General features: G+C 35.1%; 1 protein-coding gene across 5 annotated transcripts in view; it reads right to left on the bottom strand.

The window, feature by feature from the left end:
• LOC145983883 (F-BAR domain only protein 2) overlaps positions 1-21,645 on the bottom strand; it is a 109,776-nt gene that overhangs the window by 75,658 nt on the left and 12,473 nt on the right. For 4 of the 5 annotated variants that reach the window (XM_083116967.1, XM_083116969.1, XM_083116970.1 and 1 more), the window contains exons 3-7: positions 21,109-21,325; positions 18,550-18,807; positions 17,335-17,433; positions 12,373-12,469; positions 10,443-10,640 (exon numbers count right to left, since the gene is read on the bottom strand). In XM_083116967.1, the coding sequence (XP_082973093.1) occupies positions 10,443-10,640; positions 12,373-12,469; positions 17,335-17,433; positions 18,550-18,807; positions 21,109-21,325 (869 nt within the window). The remainder of the gene's footprint in view (positions 1-10,442; positions 10,641-12,372; positions 12,470-17,334; positions 17,434-18,549; positions 18,808-21,108; positions 21,326-21,645) is intronic. The other variant, XM_083116972.1, reaches the window with a different exon arrangement.

Here is a 21,645-nt window from a genome sequence, read left to right as displayed (position 1 = left end):
AATTCTTTTATGTTTTTATATATTTAGTGACACAAAAAGGACTTCTGTATGACTGCTTTAATGATAAATCCCACATAACATTGAACATATTACAATGGGGCGTTTTACTCACTATCAACTCAAATAAAAATATATATTAAAACTGATGAAGGAAGTAGTACAGGCTTCCGAAACGTCATTCTGAAACATTCCTACTCACTCACGTAAGTTATTTATATATTTTTATTTCCACAGAATATTTTAGTCATATCTCGGCAAAAATAATTTACCTGCCATGGCAGTTTCATTACCTTAGAATCCTGTCCAGCCTAATATTCAATTTGCATGAAGGCTACACTTGAATTTCTCAACATGAACAAATGAAAAAAAGGTACCAGTTGAAGACAAGGATGAATCAGTTATAACGGGTGTCCTACTTAAAAGTGGTACGACTCACTGACTGCTTTTCATACTAGTTGAATTGTTTTTTCATATGTAAATACTGCAGAGTTTCAAGACATGTGTCATCATATAATTACATTTTCACATCTTATGTTAGGTTAGGTACACTTACTGTGTAAAACTGTAAAACTGTCTGGTTTATAACAAATGCTGAAAGTGCCATCCACCAGCATCCAGGCATCGTTGCGCTCGCAGTACAATGTTCTGAGAAACACGTCGTAATTCTTCAGGGGAGATGTTATTTATCTCGTTTGTGATGTTCTCTTTCAGTTGGTCTATCGTATGAGGGTTATTAGCGTACACTTTTCCTTTCAGAGCTCCCCATAAATATCACAGAGGCCAAAGGTTTTTGCTGACAATCCTGTTTTTGGGAAACACTTCACTTATACGGGTCATACTCTGGTTGGAGGTGTGGGCAGTGGCACCATCTTGTTGAAAGACGCCATGTCTTTTTTCATTTTCTGTTAACTGTGCATAGAACGACTCAAATATCTGCAGATATCTTTCGCTGTTGATAGTCTCTTCAAAGAAAATTGGTCCGATAATGCGTGTTCCCGACACTGCACACCAAACGCCTATCTTCTCTGGGTGAAGAGGTTCCTCATGCACGACGTGTGGGTTATCCTGTGACCAAAATCTACAATTCTGTGAGTTGATGTAACCAGAAAGATGAAACCAAGCTTCATCTGTCATGAAGAAGAGCATAGGATCCAAGTAACCATCAGCAATCGAAGATAACATCCAGTTGCAATAAGTAACTCGTTTAGCTTTGTCTGGTTCTTTCAATTCATGCACTACGGTCACACGAAATGGTCGGAAATGGAGCTCTTTTAGTACACGATGGCATGTTGTGCGGGATACACCAACTTGTTGAGATAATCTTCGTATCGATTTCTTGGGGCTTCTCAATATGTTACTGCGAATTCTGTCCATTACCACCGGGGTTTTCACTGTGGGACGCTTCTTCTTCAAAACATTACTAACGGATCCTGTAGTCCTCCATTTGTTATACATCTTTTGAATTGCATTGGTTGTGGGAGGCTTCATACCGACATATTTCGCCACAAACATTTCTTTAGTCTCTTTAATGGACCCTGTCTTTATGTAAAATTCAACAATATCTATCCGGTGTTCAATTGCAAACTGCACCATTTCTCTGCAAACTTTTGCACAACAATCTCCGCAAACAATCACTTTTAAACTGTCGAACGCGACTCAACAATTACATGTGACTTCAAGTAATGCGATATTTCAGTGAAGGCAACTACATTAATCTGATTCCACCCATTTATTTGTGAACGCCAGAATGAATGTTAGGCGTACCACTTTTAAGTGGGACACCCAGTATAAGTTACATACAAGAGCAAGACATATGCACACATTTGTGTGTATCAGAAACAATGAAACAAAACAGGTGGAAGGAAATGTTCACACAAACTTGGCGCACACTCTTCCTTAACTTTCACCTTGATAAGGCTTGTATGATAAAAACAAAATACAAAGAGCTTGTCATGTTATAATATGTTGTTGTGTGATGGAACATTAACATAAAACAATCTGCAAAAAGTAGTAAACTCTCCACCCTGAACAAATCCCAATCATACAAAAGTGTATGCTTCATTTCATATGTATTATGTTGAGGTAACTAAACAATATTTCCTGTAAATTTTTGCAAGTATGCAACATAAAATGTTGTGCTTAGAATTTAAAAGCACACACATATGCAGGTAAAAAAAATCAAGCCTAGAGGCAACAACTAAGTCCATTCTTAAGACTTCCAAATTGGCCTATATTTGTATTTCTAAAATTTCATGTTTTTGATTTTATTCCTATTAAGTACCTGACAGAACAGTAATTTTCATCTAATCAAAAACTTCAAAACAAAAAATTGGCACAATGTAAGTAAGTATTTTATTTATCTCAGGTTGTCAAGTGGAACAAGTGTGCCTTTACTACAATCAGTTGCAGAATGAAAACAAAGCAAGCATGTGGGGAAAAAACAAACTGCTGTAACTGTCATTATGCAAAGCTCAAGGCAAAATAACTTTGATGTGTGTTTACTTTAATGCATATATCAGTGTTCTTGCATCATTGTGGAAAAAAATATACAAAGAGTAGATGGGTATCAAATTCTGAATTTGGAACAGATAATGAATCATGGATTTGTGATTTGGATAACTGGAACTTGTATTTGACCACTCGCCTCTAATAAACATACTTGTGTTTCTTCTTCATGAGAAACAAAATCAGCAGCAAGATCCTCATTCTCCTCATTCTTGGATGTCATTATCATGACTGACATGAGTAGTTTTCAGAAGTAAGTTGTTTATTGTTTGCCAAATCATGGCATTATGCAAAAAGGATTTGACAGAGCAGTTGTGTCACTTGACTCTCCATTTATGGGGCCAAATACCCAAAACTGGCCATTCATAATTTCTATTTTGTATTTTATTAGGTTAATTATTATTACTAGAGGCATGCATACTAACTCCCTAGCCTTCTTAAACCCGAAGGTTCATGGCTGCAGCAACACAGGCCTTCCATCTTTCCCTATCTTGAGCAAGTTCTATATACTCTTTTCCATCCCTACCGATTTCCCTTAGGTCCATCTCAACGTTGTCCCTCCATCTTCGTCTTGGCCTTCCTACAGGTCTCTTACCATCAGGTTTCCCAACAAGAATCCTGTAAACTCTTCTTTCCTCTCCCATTCGTGCCACATGGCCTGCCCACCTAAGTCTTCTTGATTTAATTATTCTAATAATATCTGGACATGAATACAAATTATGTAGTTCTAAATTATGTAACCTTCTCCACTCACCTGTCTCCTCATCCCTTTTAGGTCCAAAGATTTTCCTAAGGATCTTATTTTCAAATACTCTCAATTTATGTTCCTCTTTCAATGTAAGGGACCAAGTTTCACATCCATATAATACTACAGGCAAAATTACTGTTTTGTATATTTTCACTTTTAGTTTCTTAGATATTAAATGAGAAGACAAAAGTTTATGAAGAGAGAAGTAACATGCATTTCCTGAATGAAGCCTACTTTTTATTTCCTCTTTAATATAATTTTCATTTGTTAATATTACTCCTAAGTATTTGAATTTGGAAACTGTTTCAAACGAGTTTGTTATCAATAATTAGATTTTGATTATTGCCTAACACTTGGTTTCGGCTTGTAAGCATATATTTAGTTTTCTCTTTGTTAACTTCCAAACCTATCTCTTTAGCAGTTTTGAAAAATATTTTAGCATTATTCTTAATTGTATTCACATCATCCCCCAGTAAGTCTACATCATATGCATATGCTAACAACTGAGTCACACCATTTAATTTTAGTCCTTCTTTAGTTTCTTTTACCTTCCTAACAGCATATTCTAAGGCAAAATTAAAGAGCAATGGAGATAATGCATATCCTTGTTTTAACCCATCATGAATTGTAAATTTGTCAGACATATGTGAAATATCACATTGTAATGTTAATTTTTCATGTTTCTGGAAGGTGTGAGGTGCATTTTCTCAAAATGATTTGTCACCAAATAATGCGAAATGAGCTGCAAAATGTGAAATAGACTCAAACACGAAAATTTAGAGTTTATTTACCGACGCAACACTTTCTGAAGTCATAATTATCCTGAGTGTTATGCAATTCATGGAAAATTGGTTATTTCTGCTGTAAACATTTGAGAAGCAAAATTGGACACCTTTATACAGGAAAAACTTAATATTCTGGTAACAACATAAATGTGCTATTAGAAGGGATATGTTTATTTTGTGTAATAAGTGCAGTTTCTAAATTAAATTTTGGATTATATTCACATTTTTAAATCCAAAATGTAATTTTATATACCGCTATAACAGTGAAATTTTATTTTATTTACCACTTTTGAACCCGAAACTGACTCTGTTTTTGTACCGAAATGTTGCTCTTGTATTTGCCAAAAATATGTGCCTCTAATTATTATTAATCACTGAATTTGCATTCATGAGTACATAACTTAATCATCTCACATACTCTTTCCAAATGTTTTCTAATGTTCAGACATGAATAAACATAAAAGTAAAGACATAATTTTGATAATTGCCAGAATTATCAGTACTTTAAAAGAAAAGAATATGAGCTGCATGATTTTCATAGTAGTGTAGAGATCAAACCTATTTTTCTGTTACAAAAATCCAAGTAAGGCACAACATTCCATTCATTGCTCTTGTATGCCCATTTACTTTTCAAAACTCTGAATAACCATTCTATTAATTGAAATATTTTTTTAAAAAAATATTTTTGATGAACAATTATATTATTGTTTTGTAAAAGACACATCTAGTTCCAATCTGTTTTAATTAGGATGACATTTTCATTGAGGATATAGCCTACACATATAGAATTAAATATTTTGGAATAATATATAATACCACTGGCTTTTTTTTCCGTGTGACATAATGTAAGGGTATAGTGTTAAAGGTAAATTTGTCACTCTAGAGAAAACACTTATGCACTCATTTTCTATAACATTGTAAGAAATATGATGACTTGGGTTTAAAAGAAAGCAATAAGCATATGGAGCACCACATTAATATGTTCACACATTAATATGTTCAAACAAAAAAAAATATTCTTCATAAATCGTGAATTTACATTCTTCTTTAGTGTAATTCCACATGAAATCACTCAATTGAAGGACAAAATATTGCTCCATAGTTATGGATTTGCTTCAATTCTTTTTCACTGATAGATACTTGGTCCAATATGACAAATTTGTACTAATGTTAGACTTGTCCAACAAATATGTCGAAAGTTATAAATTTTTGAAAATTTGAAGATTTTCAGAAATTGGGCGAATGAACAATTGCACCATGTGACACAAAACATGTCATATCTTGGAAACTGTGTGTGGAGTATTGTGATGATTTAGGTATTGTTGGAGAGAAACAGGACAGTCCTAATTATGGTATTACCACTCTTACCTATTCAGAAAGTAGAAAAATCATTAAAGTAATATTTTTTGATGAAACAGACTCCAATTCGGGTAATTTTTTGGTAGAGAGTCCCAGGTTTCACCACAACGAAAATTGTTACACAGCATAATCAATACATGTCAAACATAATATTAAAAAATGAGAAAGGTAATATTTTTCATAGTAAAAATATCACATGTTTCAGTATAGAGTGTATGAACCAATTTTCCACTGTTATACAGCTATAATTTTTAAAAATGGCCCCAAAACACTCACAAATTACCACTAATATGAATACACATAACATTATTAGAAATGTTGAATAAGCGGGAGAAGCATTACTATGATGTTCATGCACTTTTAGTTCACAGAAATTGTACTAGATCAGAATTTTTGTCCAGAATGCATATGGGTCAGTCCATTCCGAATGTTCCAGCACTGGTTGCTTGACCACTTTTAAAATAATGCCTGCTTTAAACTACCCTTGCATGTGTGTTAAAACAACAAAAATAGTGAAAATTTTAAAAGTGGTAAAGCAACCAGTGCTGGAACATTCGATATGGACTGACCCATATGCATTCTGGTCGTAGTACAATTTCTGTGAACTAAAAGTGGATGAACATCATAGTAATGCTTCTCCCACTTATTCAACATTTCTAATAATGTTATGTGTACTCATATTAGTGGTAATTTGTGAGTGTTTTAGGGCCATTTTTAAAAATTATAGACGTATGACAGTGGAAAATTGGTTCATATGCCGTATACTGAAACATGTGATATTTTTACTATGAAATATATTACCTTTCTCATTTTTTTATATTATGTTTGACATGTATTGATTATGCTGCATAACAATTTTCATTGTGGTAAAACCTGGTGACTCCCTATCAAACAATTACCTGAAGTGGAGTGTCTTTTTCATCAGAAAATATTACTTTACTTAAAGATTTTTCTACTTTCTAAGTAGGTAAGAGTGACAATACAGCAATTTTCTGTTGGACATTCCTTCTCCTCTGCAACAATACATAAATCATTACAATACTCCACATAGTTTCCAAGATATGACATGTTTTGTGTCACATGGCGCACTTGTTCATCCACCCAATTTCTGAAAATCTTCAAATTTTCAAAAATTTATAACTTCCGACATATTTGTTGGATAAGACTAAAGGTAAAGGTAAAGTGTTCCCCTGTGCTTAGCACCATGCCATGAAGGCGTATAGGGGGTGTGGGGGTAACGCCCCACACTTACTTGATCCGGTCGTGAGTGAGGGTGATGTGATCAGCATCATGCCCCTGACCGCCTTTACCCCCCAGGGTTTCCCCCAGGTACCCATGTCATTCGACGCTGGGTGGGTGCCGAATGACATGGGTAGGATTTGAACTGGATTTGAACCGGCCGGGGATCGAACCCGGGACCTTTCGCATGGTAGTCAGACGCGTTAACGACTGATATTTGTCATATTGGATGAAGTATCTATCAGTAAAAAAAATTGAAGTAAATCCATGACTATGGAGCAACCTGCTCTGGGTGATTTCACGTGGGATGGCCCTTTAGCAACACATTAGCCTGATTGTGTAACCTAACCAATGCCTGACTAATTTCACTGTTAGTGGTTGATCACGATTCAAGTCTGAAGAAAAAAACACTGAGGCCAAAATGCAGGAAATGCAAAACCCAGAAAATATAAATTCTAGGTTCAATTATACTAAGTATACAGCACTTAGATAAATATATCATGAGCAGGGAATGGATTTATATGTAGTAAAAATGTGCTAAATATGTAAATACATATTTAGTTATTTATGCCAAATTATGGAGTTAAATATGGGCTTAAAATTGTAAAAAATTACCATTTCAATTGTTTAAGACCCAACACAAGCTTCATAAAGTACAGCCTCGACATTGTAACTATTACCGTGACTGTCTTGAAGTACAAAAACTAGAAGTGAATCCCATATGTGCACTGCCACAAAATCGTTGCTTCTGGCGTAGTTGTCAGGCATGCATCTAGTAGCAAGGGTGGGGTTAGCAACTTGGAATTTATCTTCCAACATTGCCAAAATAACGTTTGTAACACCCAGGAGCCGATACTTGACCCATCATTCTATATTGTTGACAACAATTGTAAATAAACAAGAATTTCAAGTGTTTTACAACATCAAAAGCAAGCAGTTAGGAAGTGTAAAATTGAAGAAAGAAAAAAAATCATTATGAAGATGACAGAAAACTTGTAATTAAAGAAATTGGAGGGTATAAAAAAGTCATAAACCTTCGTTTGTTTGTTGCTTTAGACTTTGTCAGATATTTGCAAGAAATTCCCCCAACTCTTTCGGTCAGACAAGGACATGTAGGTATTGCACGAATATGGAGTATGAATATATGTTGAGAAATGTTCTGAAATATGGGAATAATATGTAAAAATAACTAAAATGTGTAAAATATGATCCAAAACCTAATATATGTACAAATATGGAAAATAAAAATTGAATTTCTCAAGTCTACATGCCATGATACGCAAAGATAATACAAAATATAACAGATTTCAGCTTCATACATAAATATGTATTTACATATAAATCCATTCCCTGATCATGAGTGTGAAACAGTGAGGTGATATTTATCTGCAATTACTGACTTCTTTGGTGGTAAGGGCAGTAGTCGTGTTCACATTGATTCCCATTAGTCTTTACTTGAATTTGGTTTTGAGTTGCTTCAATTGGGTACTTTTTTTCTGGTAATTTTGTATCACCAGAATTCTAAAGAAAGTGCATCAATTTGTGTATCACAGGCAATGTTAAATAATAAACTTCCAAACTCATACCAGGTGCAAGTACAAGGATAATTATTTGATAAAATCTGTACAAACGGTACTACCTGGGATATTATTAAGAGCTTGTAAAGACTAATTTGTGGTAGGGGTTAATAGACGCATCAAGTAATTGTAATTTGTGGTAGGGGTTAATAGAATCATCAAGTAATTGTCTAGTTGTGTAAAAGTCTACAAAATAATACCTCAGATAGCATCCATTTCCTACAGGAAAAAATACAAACTTCTATACTAGACTGAAAATGCAATGTACATGTCAATGTTTTTGGAATATAAAGTCTCCATCATCATGATACATGACAGTAAGGAAGATGAGATAAAAATATCCAATGAAGCCATTTTAGTGTACATGATTTTACTACTTCTCATTTCCTAATTTTTGGCCCTGACAACAGGGATGCCATATCCATGAAACATAGATAGCCCCTAGTAGCTTTATCATTTCATGCTTTGTGGTGTGTTTAGTTTTTCTTGATTTTCACACAGGTAAGACTATGCACTTTTCTGCACTAGGCATCTTCACACATTTGGAATAATAATTCTATACATTACTTATAATTATCTCATCACAACTTACTCAGCTATATATAATGCAAATATTTGTACTTGGCTCAGAAATTAAACACAATGTTCACTAATTTTCCATAGTTTTTAGTAATTCTCTTCAGGGACATTTGAAGCTAGGCTGTAAAATATAAAATCTTCATATTGTCTGGTGAGTGTACCGTATTTCCCCTTTCATGTATTTTAATATTTGGAGAACAATTTAAACTTCAATTCACAACTACCTTGAATGTAGCAAACATAGAAAGTTTGTAGCCATGCATCCAGATGTTTTGATAAACTTTCACTTCAAGAATAAAATTAGTTTTATTATGAGGGAATCAATTATTGACAAGGGAATCAATAGAATCAAGTACCGATCATTTATTTCTTTTACAATACTTAGTAAAGGAATTACTTAGCTTTAAAAAATATAATTTATTCATGTGCTTGCCCCCAAAACATAAAATTGCAAGTAGAATGAAAATAAAAAGTGTTTCTTTGGGGTCTCTAATCATCTCTATCAAGGAAAAGAAGAGATGCAAAGTGCACTATTACAAAGACAACTTTCACTGTTTCCTACAGCAATACTAAGAGACTCTTGAAACATTCAAGTTTCTATATTTGTTTCAATTGAAGGTACTTGCGACTTAAAAGTTGTAAATGTGAAGAACTTGTACCTGCTAGCATGTGTCACGAGACATTGTGTGTTCTAATTATTATTATATATTATTAATATTACTACTACTATTGCCATCATCATTACCCACCTCAGTTTCACTTATAACAAAGTACTTTTTATATGTGCATTTAGCACTTGTTCATATGAACAAAAAAATTGAGTTCCATTTAATAACGTGCAAACTAGAAAATACACTTTTAATGGAATCTCAGAATGTTCAAAGATTCAAATATTATATTCTCTGAAAGTTAAAAAATTTAAAAGAGGAGATCCAACTGTTTAATTATATAATGTATTTCCTGGAAATTAAAACTTTAATCTTTTATAAGGTTGTATCATGACCACTTAGCTATTGGAAAAGCCCTTGATGTTCTCAAAGAAACTGAGTCCTCGGGGTAAATTTCTATTCAAGATTAACCACATAAAAAGCTACAGTTACTACATGTGCCACTTATGTAAATGCTCTGATGTAAAAACATAAATTATGGTATTTCTTCTAAATACAAATTTTGTTAATATAAGCTAGAGAAAGAACAACGAAAAGCTGTGCATCATCTAAGCTATGCAATATTAGCATACTTGTCATAAAAATTACATTGAAGAGCAATGGTGCTTTAACATTAGGGAAGAGGGGTGTAGCCATGTGAACACGACTAACAAATGCTACGTTTCAACTTCCCAGCAACTGTGAAGCCACACTTAATGCAATGCCCAAAAAATTTGTTAGTAATTTTAATTTAGTATCTTCCTTGCAGCTATGCCAGTGTGCCAAATAAGTTTTAGTTTTTAAAATTTCCTGACACAGCAGCGTGTCATTAGACATGCAGTTTACAACAATGTACCTCGCTGTCTTCTTTTGATGAGATGAGAGTAACATGATTCAGTAGCAGCCTTGAAAACAGGCCACAGTGACGACCGGAGACTTTCCATAGAGAGAGAGGACCATGAAACAAAATACAGCTACAAATATAGAGATGAAACACACATACCCTGGGAGTTAGACATGAAGAGGTTCAGAAGGGAGGTAGTGCGGCGGGATGTTTTGCTTGGTTTTTGACGACCAGGCTCTATATTACCTTCTTTTTTGGAAGGCTTATCACCATTTGTTGTTTTGTCTGAGGAATCAAGTGTCTGGCTATTACTTGAAGATAATCCAGGCACATGTATTTCCTCAAATTCTATTGCTCCTGAAAAATAATAAAAAAAAACAAGTATTTTACAAGAATATCTGCCATATTGTGCATAGAAACATTTCTGGTATTTAACATAATGATGGTATTTAAATTTAATCACCATACTTTTAAGTAATCTGGGTATCTCACAAGGTATGCAAAAAAATGACAACACACTGGGTTCAAATATCCTATGAATTATGCAACATGCACACTTTTCTTCAGTTCTGAACCAAAATTGCATGCAAAGCAAAAAATATAATTCTTGATTACATGAAAACCTTTTTAATTTTCTGACACTCCCATGTGTGAACATCTGAATACTTAAAACAGAAATGAAAAGCATTGGTAGATTGGCATGGAATAATTGCATTGCCAGACATTTGCTAATTAAGCAGAAGACTTACACCATAGTTAAGTTAGATTTTCCCTACTTTATTATATTAATTGGGAAGGTTTTTCTCTATTCTGTTTCTTTTGCAGAGTAGAGAGTTGGATATATATTTTTTTGCATGGTCCTACTTCTTCAGTAATCCCTTTTCAAAAATTCTTGCATACGAACATTTTTACTCTTAAGAAAATATATGAAATCTATTCATCAGTTTCATCTACGTCATGATATTATTCTGTTAATTCAGTCTAAATGTTAATTGATAGTATGTCAAAGACTAAAATGTGTATTGTTAGTCTGTTACAAGTGCTGAAGTATCTTGCTTTGAATGCTTTCTGTATTCAAAATCTTCTCAGGCCATTTGCTAGGATAAACCTCCTACTGAATTCTAATCATCATGTTTCTATTACTTCACATATTCTTCTTAAAACAGTGTAACTATTCATCCTTCACCAGGTTTTTCTAAGTCAAGTTCAGTAGTCCATGTGCAATACATCTTATACCGAAGAACATTATGAAACACCCTGTATATGTGTGAGTATAGTGAATGCAAGGAAGGAGGCTAGTACATAACATTTATAATTGCTGAAAAGGACAAGCATAAGCATTCTGATGAAGTGGTACTAGCTCAGTCCGACTTGCTTGCTTCCTGTACAATCTCAAAACCTAACCTTCATGGTAATAACCAATAGATGAACATTACTCTTGTAAATTAAATTATTCTATAATATAATCTCTGAGTATGTTCAGTTTCCTTCTGATTTTGCAACAGCATCATGCATGATTTTTTAACTAACTCTATGACATTCCTAAACACAAAAGTTTATTACCATAGCAACATATTTCTTCTACCTGTCCGTATTCTGGGCAAGATCAACCCACTCTTCACCATCCTTACCAGTTACCTTCAGCTCCATCTTAATATTATCATTCCATCTTCACCTTGACCTTCTCTGACCATCAGGCTTCCCAACAAGGATCCTGTAATAATTCTATCCTCTCCTATGTATGACACATCTACCACCGAAGTCTTCTTGATTTAATTATTCTAATAATATGTGGGGATAAGCATAGATTATGAACTCTCAGTATTATGTAAACTTCTCCACTCCCCTGTAGTTTATGATGTATGCAGTAACCATTATTCTTACTACTATTCCAGATTTCATATTTTGTGAATAAGTGAGTACTTCCTGCATACTTCCTTTGAGAACCATTAGCAAGTACTTCTTTTCAGTATATTGTTATTTTTATTATTATTGTTATTGTAATCCAAAGTAACATTTTAAAACGATGCCTTGCTTTCAGCTCTCTCGTATTTCTCTAAGTTAAAATGTACTTTTAAAAAGAAATTACCTGGCTTTTCTAACCCTGTGTATTTAGTCAAAACAAACTGCTCAAGAAGTTTGTCCACAGTCATTTCCAAACACTGGCGTTTAAACTCAACGTGCACCTATAAAAGAGAAGAGGAAACACATACAAACACTGACACTCCATATTTAAATATGTAAAGCAGGCAAGAAGATACATGTTAATAACAATATTTTTGAAAAGCATCTGATACCTTCCTCAGGAGAGAAAAAAAGAAATTAGAAGATGTATGCCCATTTAAAAGTATTGTTAAAGGTGGTATAAAAGAATAAAAGGAAGCAGGTGAAGGTGTCCCGGTCATCTATAACATGATTGCCCTCCAACTTTTGTACTTTTAAACTACATACATGACTTTTAGTTTCTTGTTATCTCTCCTGAGAAAATAAACACCCTGGACAAAATATTATATCAGCATTTGTCGTGAGCCTACACTGTCACGTATCTGAACAGAAAGGAGGTGAAAGTCATATAGGAACGTCGAACGTGTTGTGAAACGAGCAGTGTGTGAAGTTGGAAATGGGCCCCAAACAAGACTTCACCGACTGGCAAAAGGGGGCCATAGTGTTTGGCTGAGAACACGGCCACAAAGTTGCAGAGATTGCGTCATTCTTGAGTGTGACAGCATCTACCATAAGTACAGTGCATAAGCAATGGTGTTTGCCTGGAACAAACAACTCCCGGAGATGCAATGCCGGCTGAAAGACGATACTATCTCTGAGGGATCGTCAGAATGTGAGGTGCACGGCTACCACTAATCGCTTCCAAAGTAGGGACCAATTGTTGTCACAGATCAATGCTCAACCAGGTCTGTCTATTTCAGAGTGCAACCTGCGTCGGGAGCTGCATAGCATGGAATTATTCAACAGTATACCCCAGTGATGTTCACGGATCACAGCAGCCCAAAATCAGACAACACTCCAATGGGCACTGGACTGTGGATGACTGGCGATGTGTAGTATGGTCAGATGAATCATGCTTCTGCTTGTATTCCAATGATGCACATTCCCGCATCACCACGAGCCCGGAGAGGTGTATCATCCGGACTGTGTCCAGAGATCAGTGCAGCTCAGGAGTGGCAGTGTGATGTTTTGGGGTGTATTTCGGTGACTGGCATTGGACCACTGGTGCCAGTCAACACTTGGATGAAGGCTGTGTACTATATCCCCATCCTGGATGACCATGTCCTCCCTTATGTGGACTTTCTGCGTGAAGAGGGCTTTATCACCAAACCTGTGTACCAAGATGACAATTGTGCCATGCATCACACCAGATGTGTTCAGGACTGGTTCGCAGAACATGAAGTTTAGGTCCCACACCTCACTTGGCCAGCCAATTCGCCTGACCTTAACATCATCGAGAAAATGTGGGATGCTTTGGAATTTGCTGTCAAGAGGAGTGTTGCATGTCCGCGGTCACTAGTGGAATAGACAGCCAGATCAAGTGGGCTAAAATCACTGCAGATGTTATCCGGTGGTTACTGAACCTTTGACAAACAAATCTTCAGGCACATGTATGTGTTATTCAGGACTTATTACTACATTAAAAAGGATAGAAACATGTCAAAAGGAAGTTAAATATTTAGGAAATAGCATTCTTATATACATACTGGTGTTTAAACTATGCTCTGTCATGGTTACTGCACCTTGGCCTGTGTGACAGTATTGTGAAAAAATGAACCAGTACATGTCAGGACTCATATTCATATTTCCATTATGTACGTAAGACATGGCATAAAGTATTTTTTTTTCCATGAAGTAATAAATTAGTAATTTTTGAGTCAAACTTCATATCCCCTTTAACGTCCCCAGGTAAAAATATTACATAAACTTCTGCGCATTACAGAACTGAATAACATTTAACAAATCTATTTTTCTTTATTGAAAAAATTAACTGGATATCAAAAATCAAATTTTATTCTGTAAAAATATATGTAAAAAACTGTCATCCTGAAATATGAAAAACAAAGAAAATGTGGAAAACAACATTTAACTATCAGAATCCGAAACCACAATAAGTACATTATTACATTAACCCTTATCCGGGCAAGCAGTGTCTGTCAGACACTGCATTGTATTAAATGGATCTTGCCCTTCTAATGCGAGATTTTTAAGTTTCATCGCTGTGGAAAGAAGCGAGTAACATGATATTTAACCTAATCATCATTGTTATGTCCATAATTCTTGTATTCTTGTATTCATCATCATCGTAATTGCATTTTTTTGCAGCATAGTATATGAAACATACTAGACCGGAAGGTATTGTGAGAAAATTGTTTTATTTGCTCATATATTTTTCATTTTTTCTATTTTAGCGTTAATAATATTTTTATGTGATGTCTTATACTTTACTTTTTATTAAACATTTGTTAATACATATTCAAGTAATATTACAACTTTTGTTTGTACAATGTATCCGACAGACACTGCTTGTCCGTTTACGTAAGTGAAACTGAAAATATTTTTTACGCCTGACGTTCTTTATCAAACAGTCAAATATTGCGAAATGAGAAAAAGGAGAGAAACAAAGTAAAAAAAAATATCATGTTCGCAGGAAGTATCATTTGGAGTATGTGCCCAGTTAAGGGTTAAAGGTATAATATGGTATTTTATGTACGTGGTTAATATTTGGTATTTTTGTATTTTATGCTGTATCCATTTGGTAAAATTTGCACATTACTCTACAATACGGATAGAACAAAAGAAATTTACAAATTGCTTAGTCTGGAGCTTATCCACTAGATGGTTGCCAACACTTTGAAAACAACATTTCATTTTTCAAGGCACACTGACTGATGTATATTACATGTTAAAAACTTCCAATATAGTCACATACAAACCTCCAGCTGAAGAACAATGATGGTTTTAATTGTAATTTTAATAATTTTTATAATGGACGACACCTATAAACACCAAAGATCTACATCTGAAGCTTTTTAATATGTCACTGTATATCATTCTGTATACCTTGAAAAAGAAAACATGAAATGTGGGTAATCATCTAGTGAAGAAGCTCAAGACTTGTGCTTTTTCAATTATTTTTTCTTCATAAAGGTCTGCTGCTGCTTTCAGCACCAAATTAAATTAAATTAAAATAATTAAATATTATGTAAAAATAGGGCTGAACCAATACCACTTTGAACTTGTAGCTATATTGATGCTGATACTCTTACAGTTTCCCACTGATACCAAGACTGATGATTGAAAATTGTTACAATTCACAGTTTTTCAAATTGTGTAGATATTATTGTGCAAGTATTCCATTCCAATTATATGCATCAACTTCCTTTAAAATATTCAGGAATTACATCAAAATATTAATATAACTGGTATGGAGAGACAGAATTATTTTTTTTCCACAATGCTGGAACAAAATAAATGAAAACTTTAAATTTTGCATAATTGCAGGGTAATTAGCTTCCATGAAAATGTCGCATAGCATTTTTGTGGATTCTGCAAAAGAAAAATGCAGCAGGGATCAATAAATGTCCTGTACCGTGGCCATTTTGTCTGTGGCATGAGGCTTTGGGTTCAGGCTACGGGATGTATGCTGGTTCGAGTCTCGTGGTAAGGAAGGTAACAACTTTTCTCCAGAGATTTCAGCCTGTGTATGGGACCAGTGGCCACCCATCATCATAAGGAAATTGGGGAGCTATGAATGTGTAGTGTAACCTGGTCATGAAAACCTACAACAATGACTGGTTGTGCTGGCCACACATCACCTCATACCTGGTTGGATGAACACCCACCTTGGCTGAAGCATGTGGGAGCGAGGCTGGCAATAGGTAGGTAGGCACTGGCCCTCACATGCTGTTATGCCATGGGTTAAGTTAATATACGTAATAATAATACCTACCTACCGATTGCCAGCCTCACTCCCACCAGAGGTGGGCAATCATCCAACAAGTTATGGGGAGGCACATGATTAGCACAACCAACCCCCAGTCATTGTTGTACGTTTCTTATGACCGGGGTTATACTACTCATTCATTGCTTTTCAATTTTCTCACGATGGTGGGGTAGCCACTGGTCCACTGGCCATAATCTCGACAGAAAAGTTGTTATGCATCCCTCCAGGAGAGACAAACCTTCATGTGTCCCTTAGTCGGAGACCAAAGCTTGCACCTTAGGTCTTGGTGCAGGACACAGGTTAAATTATCAGTACATAAATTCCAACTGATAATTTCCAATATCGATACATCAGCATCGGTATCACCTCAGTCCTATATAAAAAGTAAACCATTCCTAGAGATATTCAATGTACCTACAATTTCTGTGGTCACTGCTATTTCAATTCATTCATTAAGCCAGATAGCATGTATTAAAGTTAAGGATGAAAATGTAGCCATGCTCATTTTTATATTTTAGACAACCATGTTATGTTCAGAAATACAGTTGTAGAGGCACATATTTTTGGTAAAAAAAAAAAGCAAAATTTTGGTACAAAAACAGAGTCAATTTCGGGTTCAAAAGCAGTAAATAAAATAAAATTTTGCCGTTATAGCAGTATATAAAATTACATTTTGGTTTTAAAAAATGTGAATATAGTCCCAAATTTGATATAAAAACTGAACTTACTACACAAAATAAACATATCCCTTCTAATAACACATTTATGTAGTTACCAGAATATTAAGTTTATTCCTGTATAAAGGGGCCCATTTTTGCTTCTTAAATATTTACAACTGAATTAATCAATTTTCTGTGAATTGCATAACTCACAAGAAAATCCTGACTTCAGAAAGTGTCGCATCGGTAAATAAACTCTAAATTTCGTGTTTAAGAGCCTATTTTGCATTATTTCGTGACAAAACAGGGTAGTAGGAAAATGCACCTCACACCTTTCAGAAACATGAAAAATTAACATTACAATGTATTATTTCACATTTTGTTTTTTCATGAAAAATGAAATATGCATGCCTCTGTACTGTTGTAATGTTAAATTAATTACCTGACCAACTAGTTCATGGTTGTTCTGTAGTACTTCAGCATAGGTATTTAGGAATTCCTTCATCTGTTTTAAGTGCGCCTCTTCTACATCTTGGAAGTGCTGAAAAAACATGTTTTAAAAATACATCAGGGCACACAGACAAGATTAAATTTTGAAAGGAGCAACATGTTATAGCTCATTAGAACATAAAGACAGGTACTTGCAAAATAATTGTTATTACATTGTATAGTCAAGTGTAAACAAATTTTTCTACTTTTGATTTGTTAATTGCAAAACTTTGACACTTCCAGACATCAAATCACTTATAATAATTGTCAAGCTAGATAAAAAAATGTCTCGACAATTACAAGTGACTTGATATCTGAAAGCTGTCAAAATTTTGCAAATGATACCAAAAGTAGAAATGTTTTAAACTTGCAAATAGATTACCAACATGGCCAAATTTCCTTTAGCTAGAGCATGTACTTCTTTTTCTAATTTGGATCAAATCTAGGAGACTCTGCACTTTTGGTAACTATCTTAACTAAGAGCGGTGCCAGGAGGATGCAAAGGGGTGCTTGTGCACACCCTATTCAAAACCTATGTTGAATGAACATTTACTCTTACTAGCTTGGTATAGCAAATCAGATAAGTATATTACTAAAGAACTCTACAAAATCAAGTTAGAGTGGAACCTCAATTTTATGCTTTTCAGAGCATCAAGATGAAAAACATTACATGGAAGGAAAACATCCATGAAAATGTACAATTTTGCTTTATTGACCACAAAAATTGAATGTATAATGAGGAAAAATGTAGTCGATACCAGGTTGCTTTGCAATTTTCCAATGCATGCTTTCATCAACAGGTCACACTGTATAGAATGCACAGGTGTAAGATAAATAACAAACATACTTTTAAAAACTTCTCTCTTTTCTCGCATTATTATGCTTTTGGCTGTCGGCTTATCAGGCTTGTCACAGCCTACACCTGGGTGGTGGGGCTACAACCTGTGGGTTCTCAGGTACACCCTTGTTTTTCTGTCAGGGTTCCAACTCCCTTAGCCTTTCTGGGTCCCTCCAGGTCCACAAGGCAGTGGGAGGAAACACTGTGACTCATCCAGTAGCTGAGGAAGCTGACCCAGCCAGCAGCAGGAAACTACAAAGGATGATGATGACTTTTAAAAACTGAAACAAGACTATTAAAATATGCATAAAAATGTTAATATATACATACCCTACATGCTAATGTCATTTTCTTTTCAAAATCATCCTTTATGGCAGTGTATTTTTCAACTAAATTTTTATAATCTTCCTGAGCTTTCTTGAACTTTGCTTCAGCTTTTTCCAATTCTTTTGGGGATGCATTTTCTTTTCTCAATTTATCAAATTCTAATCCTTTTTGTGTATATGTGTCCTTAGCCTTCTGTAGTGTTAAAGTTGTTGACTGGATAGCTTGTACTACTTCTAATGTTCCGGATTCCTCTTCCTTTACCTTTGAAGAAAAGAAAATATAACTATCACAGGTCACATCTCTTATCTACTTTAATAATATGTACACATCAAGTTCAATAAATTTCCAATTAAATTTAACACACAATACTTGCCTTGTCAACCTAGAAATAGAATAAAGTGCTTCTGAATGAACAGATAAAAACCACACCCTTCAAGATACTTACATATACCCAATTTCACAGTATCTGCACTTAAACTAAAGATATACAAGGGTTGATCAAATGAAAAGGTACAAAACGACACTGTCGGTGTAAATGAATACTTTATTCAAAGTATCCTCCATAGGCCTGAGCACATTGATCCCATTGATGAACGAGCTGAATGATTCCTTTTTCCCAGAATTCCTTTGGCCGTGATGCGACCCAGTCCTTCACAGCGTCCTTGAGTTCATCGTCCGAGGTGAAGCGCTTTCCTTTGAGATGCTTTTTCAGGGGACCAAACACATGGAAGTCACAGGGGGATAAGTCCGGACTGTAGGGCAGATGGTCTAGCTGCTCCCACTTGAACCTGGCCAGTTCCGCATGTGTGACCCTGGAGACGTGTGGACGTGCGTTATCATGGAGCAGAACCACACCCTCCGTGAGCAGCCCCGGTAGTTTGTCTTCCCCGTAAATGTTCACCATCCAGCGATGAATATCGGCCGGTTTAACACCTTCCACTGTCAGAAAACGGATAACGCCTCGCTGCTCCTCAACAGTCGAATTTGCCAATGTTAACGCCATCCTGTCCGAACACGCACTGCCGCGTCACTTGGATGGCACTCTGTATTGGAGCCTCTGCTCTCTCCTGCGCATGCGCATTCCCCTGCATGCTCCGATGCCGCATCCTACATATCACGCTACGTTCTCCCATCGCGGCATCGGTATTATATAAACGATTCCGTTGTTACGACGTTTCGTACCTTTTCATTTGATCAACCCTTGTAGTAACACAGTTAACCTTGTTTCCATATTAAATACATTAAAGTTGCTGACCAAGGCAGTTTATGAAAAATAAAAACCACTTTACACTACATTTATACCACATATCAGTGCTTCTTTTATTTTTAATAAATTGCCTTGGTCAGCAACTTTAGTGTATCAAATTATTAAAAAATATGGAATAAATTAACAATGGTACCCAATTACATCCACTTCAGACCTGACATCAGTGGCATATTCTGAAAATGTACCTGGTATACCATAACAATTTTTACTTATTGTATATATTTATTACATATTAATTAGATATAATAGAAATAAAACACCAATGCAGGCATGCAAACAAAACAGAAACAGAAGTCCAACAACTTCAAATTTTGCAGCAATATCTATATACACTCTCTGTCAAAAATTAATGAAGCACCTAGAAGGAGTGGTGGAAATTAAATGAAACTGCACCTGTTGACAGGTTATGTGAGTGTATTGCAATAATTACAAAATCAGATCAAACGGACACCAGAGTGCGCACTATGGGCGTACTGCACTACTGACCCCATGTAAGTAGGATCAGATCACATATTCATGAAAATGTGTGATCAAATACGTTTATAACTCTAATCTTTCATTATCATTATAATAAGCATAGTAAAATATTTTTCTGGATTTTCATCGATTGATCTGATTTATTTTACTTTGATTTTCTGCCACTTTTGGTTAATTGCAAAGACGAGGATGAATGGTGATAAGATGAAATGGATGAAGGAGCAGTCACAAGTGCATATGGAAAGAACACAACATAAACCCCAGAGAGGATTATACTGGCAGTGAGTCCAGATGTCAGAACCTTGTTAGTCTGCAGAATGCAGTCCAGGGTGTATTACGTGAAAAAGATGTTGACATTTGGGTGTCTGCACAAAGGGTCACCCCTTATTTTGCAGGAAATAACAATTTAAGAAAATTATTCAGTGTCCATTCTAAGAAATTCTGTAGAATATCACTATACTGCATCTTTTATTTCTCTCTGGCAATATGTTATGGAAGATGAAATGTCTTACAAGCTTCAAACCAACCCTGATACATTTTGTTGATATCTCTCTCTCTCCCTCTCTCTATATATGCATGAAAATATCCAAAGGAAACTGTTATCTTGTTGAAGTAAATAGAAAAATAAACTTTTTTTCATAAATCTTTTACCTAATGCAATTCACCAAAATGCAAACATTATTTTCTCTACATAAAAAATAAAAGCAGCATTAACTAATCTTACTCGAAACCATGTTTTGGCTACAACCACATCATCACACAGGAATGTATCAGAAAGTATTATTCCATGTATGATAGTGAATGCTTAGTAGACTTACCATTTTATGTTTCTTATGCAATTCGTCTGCATATTTGGTAACTTCCTTCAACAGTTCTTGCACTTTCTGTACCATCTGCATGTGAAGATTTGACAACTTTTCTGAGGAAGTTTTGAGCACTTGCCATACTGGTCCAAATGTTCCCTGAACACATCCACTCCCGGCCTGTTTAGCTAGCTTACTGAGAAGTTTAGAGTGAACCTCCTCAGCACTTGACCTGGAAATAAATGAACAATAAATGGATGCTTCTACTGGAACATAGCAATTTATACTACAGACTTGAATATAGGGAGCTTACTATCCTTTTCTTGTACGTTTCACTAGAAATTTGTAATATGTACCCAAATGTCTCACATTAAAGGCTAAGGCATGGAGGAACACAAGAGAAGGTAAGATTGCAAATGTCAATAAAGTATATGTTTTTTTCTTTGCTATAGTGCATATTTGGCCATCAGTCATTTTCTATCTGGTTGTTTCAAGGTAAACATGACCCTGCTTGCACAAAAGAACAGTGAGTAGTGTGTATGGGGGATGGGG

Source organism: Lepisma saccharinum, chromosome 2 (genome assembly GCF_977018435.1).
Source record: "Lepisma saccharinum chromosome 2, izLepSacc3.1, whole genome shotgun sequence".
Classification (NCBI taxonomy): Eukaryota; Metazoa; Arthropoda; class Insecta; order Zygentoma; family Lepismatidae; genus Lepisma; species Lepisma saccharinum.
The sequence above is the reverse complement of the archived record's forward strand: the minus strand, read 5'-3'. Positions and strand labels throughout refer to the sequence as shown.